This window comes from Betta splendens, chromosome 21 (genome assembly GCF_900634795.4).
Source record: "Betta splendens chromosome 21, fBetSpl5.4, whole genome shotgun sequence".
Taxonomy (NCBI): Eukaryota; Metazoa; Chordata; class Actinopteri; order Anabantiformes; family Osphronemidae; genus Betta; species Betta splendens.
In genome coordinates, this window is record NC_040899.1 from 6,073,043 (window position 1) to 6,083,763 (window position 10,721).

General features: G+C 44.8%; 3 protein-coding genes across 4 annotated transcripts; 1 reads left to right on the forward strand and 2 right to left on the reverse strand.

Annotated features, from left to right (window-relative positions):
• Positions 1-341: 341 nt before the first annotated feature.
• Positions 342-1,835, reverse strand: LOC114847694 (TLR adapter interacting with SLC15A4 on the lysosome). Its single transcript, XM_029137687.3, has 2 exons — positions 1,695-1,835; positions 342-1,469 (listed from the first exon to the last, which is right to left on the reverse strand). The coding sequence occupies exon 2, from the start codon at positions 1,466-1,468 to the stop codon at positions 506-508; it is 963 nt and encodes a 320-aa protein (XP_028993520.1). The 5' UTR covers position 1,469; positions 1,695-1,835; the 3' UTR covers positions 342-505.
• Positions 1,836-2,021: 186 nt separating this feature from the next.
• On the forward strand, positions 2,022-5,361 carry LOC114847697 (uncharacterized protein C13orf42). The gene is made up of 3 exons (XM_029137691.3): positions 2,022-3,723; positions 3,792-3,936; positions 4,493-5,361. The coding sequence occupies exons 1-3, from the start codon at positions 3,313-3,315 to the stop codon at positions 4,732-4,734; spliced, it is 798 nt and encodes a 265-aa protein (XP_028993524.1). The 5' UTR covers positions 2,022-3,312; the 3' UTR covers positions 4,735-5,361.
• A 146-nt stretch (positions 5,362-5,507) lies between these two features.
• Positions 5,508-8,484, reverse strand: rnaseh2b (ribonuclease H2, subunit B). Of its 2 annotated transcripts, XM_029137688.3 has the most exons (11): positions 8,175-8,459; positions 7,957-8,025; positions 7,655-7,762; positions 7,393-7,469; positions 7,157-7,271; positions 7,014-7,078; positions 6,810-6,915; positions 6,438-6,519; positions 6,300-6,345; positions 5,978-6,055; positions 5,508-5,691 (listed from the first exon to the last, which is right to left on the reverse strand). In XM_029137688.3, exons 1-11 carry the CDS (start codon positions 8,236-8,238, stop codon positions 5,581-5,583), a joined length of 921 nt encoding a protein of 306 aa, XP_028993521.1. In that variant the 5' UTR covers positions 8,239-8,459; the 3' UTR covers positions 5,508-5,580. The 2 variants fall into 2 exon arrangements, with proteins under 2 accessions (XP_028993521.1, XP_028993522.1); XM_029137689.3 differs by lacking the exon at positions 5,978-6,055 and having other exon boundaries at positions 8,175-8,484.
• Positions 8,485-10,721: the final 2,237 nt, after the last annotated feature.

A 10,721-nucleotide genomic window follows, 5' to 3' on the forward strand; every position in this document is an offset into this window, starting at 1 on the left:
GGTAATAATTATTGTTATTGATGGGAGGAACTGCAGGACGGACAGATGCGTGAGGAGGAGGAGAGGGAGGGACAAAGGAAAGGAGCAGCGGGTGTTAATAAGCTAAGTGATAATGCTTCCCCCTTGTGACTGTTTAATAAACTGCTCACTTATATATACAGGACTGAACAGAGAGCAGGAGAAAAAAAGAGACTTTACTAAAAGTATGTCAAAACGAATGTGTTATTTAATAACCCAATTCACAGTATTATGCACAAAAAAACAGTATTATGCACAAAAGCTGCACATAAATGTTGATTATAAATGGAAAAAGATAAATATGTGCGTAGTTTTGTTTTAGATTTTTATTCATCTTTTTCAAACTGATAAATACACAACAACACATGACTGCAAATTTTTAAACAGTGACTTTCATTCAGAACTTGCTTGCAATAGTTTCTCAAAAGAACAAACGCTGTCGTGATGATGATGTCTTGATTCTTTGACTGTCCTGAGTTCCTTGGCACTAGCTTTGTTTCTCTTTGTTCTCTGAGAGTTGCTCCCTGGACGCCTCGTTTGAAATCTGGAGAAAAGGAGTGCTGATCTCACTGGACTGCATATCGCCAGCCACCCGCAGCAGACAGCTCAGGACCATGTCCTTGGCCAGGCAGGCCTCCAGGTTACCATCACGACTCAGCTGCAACGTGATGTGTTCCAGGCTGGTCAGTACCAGCTCTGAGCCCAGCAGATTGCAAATCGGGCCTGGGTAGGAGTTGGAAGCAGGCACCCCATCTCTCACCATGTTCTCCATCATGTATTGCTGGTATAGGTCTAAGAGCTTCTGCTCCAAGTAATTATTTAAGAGAGAGTTTGAGAACGGCCCCTCTTGTCCCTGCAACAGAAAGCTGCGATCGCGGGCACTCGTCTGTCGCCAGCGATTTGAACCTCCCCTAAGTGGGAGGAGCCCGTTCTGAGGCATCTGTGCAGGCAGTGAGTCTTCAACAGGTGGGAGGACATCACAGGACTGAAGGAAGGGCCCGGGAGGCTGTGCATCAGTGCAAAGCTGCAGCTCACCACCATTAGCTGAGAGAGGCAGCACCTGGTCACCTCCGATGTGGAGGTCACTGTAGTTTTCACAGATGCTCTGACAAAAGGGAGGAACTAAGAAAGGGGCATCACCTCCTGAGTAGGCCTGAGCTGGGATCTTTATTTCTGGAGAAATGTGCCTGCATGGACGGGCTCCCTCAAGGACCAAGGACTGCAGAGGAGAGATGTACAGCTCCACCGAAGCGTTCCTGTTGTCCACGCCTTCTGTCTGCTCTGAGGAGTGGTAGTGGACGAGTGGACTGTGTGCGGGGGAGCCGGGCGTCCGGACGGCAGCTGCTCTCGGCAGCCCATAAGCACTTTTAATGGACTTCTGAGGGGGGAGGCAGTCCAGCTCCTCAAAGTCACTGAACATCATGCTCATCAACCTGCCTTCACACAGCATCCTGCAACAAAGAGGACGTCAGCTGCAGGAGGCCAAAATCCTAGAAGACTGCATGGCCCTAATCAGCATGTGACAGGATGCGGCTGTTAATGTAGCTACTGTTTATTTACCAGTATACAAAAAATAAAAAAAACTGTAAAGATTCAATGATTGGTCCAGCAAAAGAAAAGCAGCTTAACATATTTTAAATCATAAAGTAGAAGAATAAAAACAAGCCTCTTCTTACCTTGAACTGAAATCAGTGCGTCTCAAGATGATCAGTTGTTGTTTTTTCCCAGTCTTTATAAAAGCAGAGAAAACAATTTCTTAAAATCATTGCATTGTCTTTCAGCAGGAACCCATCAGGTGCATGTTGAGTGTAGTCTGCTGAGAGTCTGCTCTCGGGTGTGGGGAGGGTGGTTGTTTTGTACCAGGCCAAGAGGAAGTGGGAAAACCAGACTCTTCTCTTCGTTAACCCGTTTCTGCAAACTGCTTGTTGCATCGGTGAACTGTGAATATAAACTAAAACAATCTTGTTCCATTTTGTGTTCTTCTCTTGCACATATGCCTGGTGTTTTTCTTCTTTTTTGCCCTCGATTATTCTGATTATTCAATGTTCAAGATTATGTTAAAGTGTTTTGGTAGGTGTCATGTCAGGAAGGCTGTGCAACCGCTGGCCACAGACAGTGTTTCTCTGTAAAAGACGCAGGTGTGTGATTGAAATTAGGTAGAAAACAGAAAAGAAACTTACATGTCTTTGGTCAGTTGATCAGTAAGGTGAAAGGTCAATAGACGCTTATTGTTATTTTCATTTGCTGGTTCGCGGTTTCTGGTGTATCGCAAAGTCTTGGTGAACTTTCAAGACAATATGTAAGTGTGAAACAATTTTTAATACTTTTTTCTAACTTTCCTCGCAGCAAAGCAGAAGTGTGACTTTCTGCTCAATTATGTAACCACAACTCTTCATTTCCCCCTTGAAACTGTTCTTAGTCACCACTATGTTTAATGCAGATGTGCTGTGGGAATCGTCACCACTTGCGTTGAGCCTCTGTGTGAAGAGGTCTGGATAAGTTGCCGGGTGAATTTGACGGAAAGTTTGGGGCGTTATTTATGGTCGGGACTTTTCTGAAATGAAAGCACCTTGTCTGTGACTGGCTTCAGTTTATGCGGTGCTCCCTCCACCTGTAGCTCCAAAGCCCGAGAACAGAATCGCATGAAACATGAGAGAACGCGTTTCATTATTAAACGGGAGACAAACCGACAAAAATCAACATCGACCCAAACCAGGTTTTTGAATCTAGGTGCATATGTAGCACCTTTACTGTTTGTTGTTTGTTGCCCACAAACTTTGAACTGATCCATTCGTCTGTAGTTTGGGTGTTGTCTTTCTTTAAATTTTGAAACCTATATAACATGTTATCTAAATCCAGGTAGATTCACATTGAGTCAAAGTTACAGTAAAACTGTAAATAGTTAGACTGGTGCGTGTTTTGTGGAGTAAGTCTAGTCTGCGTGAGGATATCTGACACAGACCTGCTGCTCAGACGTAACTGTAGCACAAAGTGTAGAGTTACACACCCGTTGCTACAGCAATGTTGCTGAGCAACATCCGATAACATTAAAGACGTGTAGAGATCAGGTTAAACAACTGTCTCAGATCTGCCTTTGCAGTGTGTCACAATAGAGCGGTGGTTATTTCAGCACCGTGGACAGTGCCCGGTCCCCGTCAGCTCATTTTTCTTTCTTTCTTCTTGTGAGTTTGGACATTTTTATTCATCTTGACGAGGCAGCTATGGACGCGTGCTTTTCACACACTGAGGAATATAAGGATAACTCTGTAATCCCCAAACATTCCGTTTAGAGGAATGTTCAGGAAGATTAATAATGTGTTCCGCCCAAACCCCGGACACAGAGGACGGGATGATGGCCGCGGGTTTCGGTCCGAGCAGGACTACCACAGCGCCTGCACCGTCAGGCTGGTTCGCAGCACCTCCATGCTTGTGGTGGGCGAGAAAATTCAGACGGCCGCGGGCTCCACATTAAAACGGAGCAAAAGTACGGTGAGCATAGAGTCAACCTTGTACTATTATCAGAGGCAAGAGGACAGGATGTGGCTGTACTCTCAGAATCAGAACTGCCTGGAGTATCTGGAAGCACTTGTGGCGTTGAGACGTCAGTACATAAAGAGTGTGAGTGACTTGAAAAGCAGAGATCCTAAGGCCACGGTGTCCTCTAAGAAGAAGCCCGCCCCTCCGCCACCTGCTGAGGAAAAAACGGTAAGCTTGCGTCATCCCACCCACAACAACTGGCAGACGATATCACAGACAAATGTTTTTATTGGCAGACGTCAAGAGCCAAACCCTGTGACCCTCCGGTTTCCACTGAGGAGGACACGCTGCAGTTTTTTGATGCCGTAATCGCCAGCTGTGACAATGAACCTCTGCACAAACCTTACATGGACGACGGGAACGCTGATGTGGACTTTATTGGTGAGTTTAAAATACAAACTATGTTTTATGTAAAAGTGGATTATTTTTTTTTGTAGTATTTTTGTATCTGACAGTATTAGACAATTTTTGTCTTACATAAGATCATTTGGAATTCAGAGAAGGTCTGTACACATCCATGATACAGTAACAGGTGTTTTCAGGTCATGACTTTGTAGCTTAATACAGACCAAGCTTCATTGATATCTGCTTCCCTTTACTCTCAGTTCCCAGATTAGGATGAAGGGAAATTACACCTTTTATCATTGTCTCTGTCAGATGAGGTCTAATAAGAAATACAAATACTCAACACCAGTAATTACTAGTTCTTATATCTACATTGTTTCATACTGCAGTTAATATAGAACAATTAATACTATTAGCTTTTGTTTGTAGTAGGTCGAAGCACAACAATTTGTTGTTTGAGATTTGGATGAAACGCTGCCAGTGTTTCCACTGTTCCACCATTACTTGAGGTTAAACCTGCGTGAATGGCTCCAGCTGCCTTTCTTTACTAGCAGCAGCTTCTCCCCTCTTTTTCTGCCCTTCTCTCCACCAGTGGCCACCAGCTCAGCTGAACACGACCTCCACTCCAACTGGTCCCTGCGAGTTCCTCGGGTCGCAGGCGACTCCAAGACACCGGTTCCAGACAGTGCCAATGAAAGCATACCAAAGAAGAAGAACCAGAGCGGGTCCACCAGCAGCAGACTGCGGCTGCAGAGGAACCCGATCCACCTCCCCAAAGTGGTGGAGAGCGCGTTCCAGACGCTGCGCTTCAAGCCCAAATTAAAAAGGCAGTGAAGCTCCATGGACGTTTCCAAACAGCACTGCTTGTGTAACACTTTTAGGTTTGTTTAGTTAAAGACAAAGCTCAACACAAAACCTATGCTGACAAACAATGCTGACTAAAAACATAAAAGGCAACTATAATTAAAATCCACCCAACCTGTGGAATGAATTTAATTCCTCCATATTTCAGATCCTGAGTCTTAAATACAAGGACTTTTCATTGTCATGGGTATCGACTCCAGTTTGACTACGGTTTATGGTTCAGACCTGCAAACGCTTCATTTTTTTCGAGGTGTCAAAGCAAGACTTAAAATTTTATACTGGCTCCTTCACAGCAAAACACACTTGCTTAAAAATAAACACAATTCAGAGTGCTGCATCAATGCGCATTTCATTGGAATAAGGTTGCGATTTGCAAGGCGAGTCCAAGGGCTGAGTGGTTTGAATAACTGAAAACCAGCCACATTTATTGTGCTCCTGAAAACGGTTCCAATCGTGAGGGGACAGTTCACCAAATAGTAATAAATATTACATGACTGACTCACTTGAGATACCCGTTACCATCTCCACTGATGCTGTGCAGCTGAGGGATTTTTTTTTTCTACAGCATTGAATTTTGTAAACATCCTCTTCAGCCTGTTTGCTCGCATTCCACGAGGGATATGATATGAAAGGAACTGGAAAACTGCAGTCTTACCATTGACCAAAGAAGGAATACAAGATTTTAGGCCCTCAGTTCAAATTACTTCATTATAAATGTAGTATTATAGATAATAAAACCTTACTTCATTTAAATGACAAAAGTGTCACCTTTTCTTTATTACAAAATGGGCCACGTACAAACAAACTATACAAGGTTCATTTCTTTTCTGCTTTGACCTTGGGGCTGAAGAAGGATGACATAGTCTTCATGCCAGTCTTGTCCACCTTTGCCAGACTTTTCTGAGCAGCCGTCATCTTCTTGGGCGGCTGGAATAGGGGGGATGAGAAAAAAAAAATCTGTAGGACAACCTTGTGCAGAGTGAACAGGGAATTTGTTCTGAAACGTGAACATTTCCAAAAACATAATCTCAGCTGACCCCTGTGTATTATATACTCAAAGCTTAAAGGAACTACTGCACTAGCAGCCATTCAAGGCCTCCACAGCACAACGCAGACAAAGCAGCAAACACATGACCCCTTGAATCTAGAAATACAACTAATGCCCATCAAAGCCACCAGTTCCTATCACACAGGCTGCTCTGCACACACTCACTTTCCGCGCAAAGTCAGGACTGTTGAATTTGGTGTAGTCGTCTCCAGCCTCCACTGGTTTGTCTGAGAGTTTCCGCCTCTGACAAATAAGGAAGTAAGAAAAGCTTTTCATGACAAAGAGAACCAATCCCCCCCCCAACAACACACACACACACAACTAGCTCTATTAAAAGCCCTTGTAACCCAAACTACAAACATGACTGAAGGTGGTGGAAACACCTCAAAAACATGCAGAAGCAGAAAAGTTAGAGAGGTGGAAGACGACAGATCCCAGGGGTCTCGACAACATGCAGATACTTTCACATTTTGGAAGCACAACAAACCTTAGATGGAGGCTCTGTCTCCTTGGGACTTGTCAGCTCAGGTAACCTGTGAAGCACAAAGGAACGCGAAGGTTGCTTTATGTCCATGTCTTAACAGGATTAGGAGTGATGGTGTCAGGGTGAGAAGTCTGAACATACTGCAGGTGTCTGAGGAGGGCTTTGCTCAGGTCTTCACTGATGTACTCTGATATTAAGCCATGGCCATAGCGTAGGTAGTCCTCTGTACCATAAAGAGAAGACAACTACAATAATGAATAGCATTAAATCTGTATTTGCGTAAATAAATTATACAGATTACTGATGAGTGACACACACAAAGGTGGAGAATGCTTTATGAATAACTTCAACTCATGGACTAAAAACACACCAGTACTGCCATCTATTGGTCGATATCATATCTACTTGAAAAACACATGTGAAGCCAAGTAATTGTTTTTCATATAAAGGCAAAACAGGAATTTCAGTTAGAAGACCAGACATGTCTCAGACACTGAAGATCAATCTACTCACCCTCACAGTAATCTGATTCTGACTTCACTCTGACGTATGTTGTGGATTTGACTCCTTCACCCACAGAGATATTTCTGTTTCTAAGGGCAACAACTGTCCTCTCCACCTACAAGAGTAAAAATGTATACAAATCAATGCTTCACAACACAATCTTTGAAGGAGTATATATAAAATGGTTAGTTAAAGTTAGTACTTTTTTTATACCTTTTTCTTCAACCAGTTCATTGTTTTCTCTTCGCTGTATCGATGAAATTTAAGGCTTCCCACCTCTGAGGGAATTAAACCACAATTTAATACAGCATTAAGCATAATGCCAATGCTGAGTGATATATAATCCACAACTCTACCCTTTTCTTCTGCAATGTGGTGCAGGGACGCCAGGGAACGTGTGCATCTGAGCAGCCTGGAGCACGCTGGGAATTCCTCATCCATAACAACCTGATCCACAGGCTGGAATTTTCCCTGAGCAGCAGAAAACACCAAAAGCCAAAAAGAACATTGTGTCAAAGTAAGTGTTGAGAAGTGAGAAGTTTGACCAACGTGGCACTTTGGTTTAGTGGAGGCTGTGAAATTTGTTTTTTACCTCTTTACCACATTTAACCAAATAGGGCAAAATCAGATAGAGAGGATCCATCGGTGTGACAAAGAGGAGTTTCCCATCTGTCCAAATAACAGGGAGACCCGAGGGTTTTAGTTTGTTTCATTTCTCTTTACTTCGCAGTAAACACAGGCTGCTCATAATACTTATTACAAAGCCATGTTTGTAATTAAATTACTATTAATTGCAGGTGTTTAAATGCCCAACAACAATATTAGTTAGTGTTTGTGTTTACCACGAGACCCACCTCTCTGCACTGTTTGGCCAACAAACCATGAGTGTAGATCTTCCTCAAAGGCTTTGACCTCATACAGCTGTGCGTCCCCACTGGCCAGCACGTACAGAGACGCTCCATCTGCACAAGAGGAACCGGTGGACTCTCACTACCACGTCTGCGGCTGCACATATACTGCAGCGAAACCTGGAAGCGGTTTCTCTGCCGTACTCACATCCTCGTGATGTTGTTTACTGTGTTTAATCAGCTCTCGTTACATCCTTCAGATTTTAATTATTTTTACTTTTAATTACACGTCTAGCGGGAGCACAGACCTGTGGAGGGGTTCCTCAGTCTCACAAACGCCGGGTCACTGCCGTGCGTCTGTGGGTCGATGACGGAGTCTGTGGAGACAACATACACGCGTGGACTAAGTATTTCCTAACAGTTAACGTGGTGACGACATCTACAGCTAAGGCTAAACATTAACGCACGTACTACAGTGTTAGCCGTCACTTTAACTAGCTAACATAGTCCGTTAGCTCGTACGAACCTGCAGCGATGACAACCCAGCTGTCATTATGAACGTTAGGCGTTCGCTTCTTTTTTGTGGCCATTTACTCTACTGCTGCCCAGCGGGACACGCTTTTATTAGTGCTGACGGTTGAAAGGAAAGAAGTCGCCGTTATTCAACAACATGGACCAGATCAGAAAAGGCGCCTCTCCGTGTTCACTTCCTGGGTTCGTCCAACAGCAGATAACGACATTTTTTTTACACTCAATTCTTCGGGATTTTATCTGAATAAACGACATTGAACTAATCATTTGAATCAAATTTGTATTATTTTGCTGGAAGTTGTTTAAAGAAAAAATAAAGCGGCAACGTAATTTTCTTTTCCCCCCCCTTTTTTTTACTATAGTGAAATGATCCATGGTGACGTCACATTAACGTACAGGCTTCCGGTGCGGCCGCTAGGTGTCGCTCAATAACTTAGAATAAAATACAGTTTAGGGTTCATTTCTCTTGCGGTTGATCGCAGGCGCTAAGCTGATGTTTGGTTAATCGTGTTCTGTCTCCGCATTGAAAGGCAAAGGGTCTCTGCTCTCAGGTGCATGGTGCGTAGATCAGTTGACGTTTGGCACACGAGTACTCGACAGATTGGGGCATCCATCTGTCCTCCAGCGAGAGGAGGGTATCTCTCGCTCTCTCAGGATGTGACACTGTGAGCCCCAGTTGGTTTTCAGTGAGTCATTTTGTGTGTGTGTGTGTGTGTGTGTTATATAGCGGTTTCATCAGTTGGTTCGAGGCTCCCTGTGTATGTTTATATGGCTTTTTTAAGTTGTTGACTTTCCCGTCATTAACAGCTTTTTAATTTGCTTGTTTTCTTAATTAGGAAGGCAGGGATTTGTGTTGGGTGACTGGGCCTTCCAGCGTGGAGCGGCATATGAAGGGAAACCAAAGCCTAAGCAGGGTGTCTCACGGCTTCATGCTTCTCTGGCTTTGTCATTTTCGTGTCACTCATTTCAACATTTTGAGTCTATTGTGACTTGTTGTTTATGTCCGTTTAAAAATAAAATTGCCTTAAAGGCCCATTTGCCCGGCTTTGAGCAACACATGCTCCGAACCCTTTGAACACTCCTGGAAATTACTGAAATTTATGTTGCAGTAGTCTGTGGCACAGCGAGCGTGGGTGAGATATTGTCTGTGAATTACTTGTTTTATGGGTCCCGGGAGGATCACGCACAACAGTCTGTGCAGCTATACAGAATATTTCATGAAAGCCTTCTTTCTTTTTGGGCTGCTTGAGGGAACTTCTGCATTTCTGACTGCCAGGGAGAACAACAGCGGCCTTTCTGATACGCTGGACCACAGACAACCCCAGAGAGCTGAGTGCTCTGTCACCAGCATGCACACAAGAACAAAGTGGCTCTAAATTTAGGCCCAGATATGGCTTTGTGGACCCGGGATCCAAGACCCCTCTATCCTCTTCCAAACCCAACTCCACAGTCCTCATCAATCATAGATCCAACAAAGAGAATTCCAAGACAACCAAAGCCATGTCTGTTCTTTCTTTCTCCCCCTCAAGCTCCACTTCCTCATCTCTATACGTTTCACTTTTGAGCGTGCTATTTCTTGTGCGTGTTAAAATAAGATGATTCCAGTAAACTTGCATGGATGCATGAGTTTATATGAGTCAGCAGCGAGAAGATGAACCAACGTGTGGGTCTGTCGGTCACTTTGGCTGCAGTGTGAGCTGACAGGTCAGAGTGGTGTATTAGGAGTGTATTTTTTAGAGTGAGAAGTCTCCGTATCAGAAGCATGAGCGTTCACCACAGTGCATTTTTACCACAGCCGCTGCCAAGAGAAGCGGGTTATAAATAGAAAGCCAGCGTCACTGTTTTCCGTATGGATGCACACGCACAGGCTGTCGTTCCGTCTCACGCAGCTGGAACGGCCGCGTTGCCTTTCTGGACGTGCAGCGGACTTCAACTTCCACCTCGACGCGGAGGCGTTAACGTACGCGACGATGCGCTCCCGACAGACGCGCACGCACGGACCGTGGAGGCAGATGTGGAGAGAATTCCCCTTGGCAGCCGAAGGCTTTGAGTCATCATCTGGGATTCCCTTCCTCTCGCTTCCAAATATGGGTGGGATTGTGAGGAGAGCAGGAGGCAGAGAGGAACCCCCTCGTGATGTCAGAGCTGCGAGACTCACGCTGACTGGAAATCCACAGGAAGGAATCTCAGGAATGTGAGGATCACTGCAGAGCTATTCTTTCATGCGTGTCTGTGCATTGGGAGCAGTGGAGCTTGTGCCTCGTCCGTGCACACACACACACACACACACACACACACACACACACACGGCGTGTTTTCTCACCCCGTCCTGTCACTGGGGAGATATTTCTTCCCGTAAAGTCTTACTTCTCTTCCCCACACCCACATCACCCACGCTCGTGACTCCTGATTCCCAGCATCAGTCGCTCTGTGTGAGGCCTCTGGTTCCTTGTGGTATCCCCCCCCCCCCCTCCCTGGGTGAAGTAATGGCTTGAACATTAGCTGCTGTGTGCTTCATGTACTGCAGCTCATCACGGTCTCT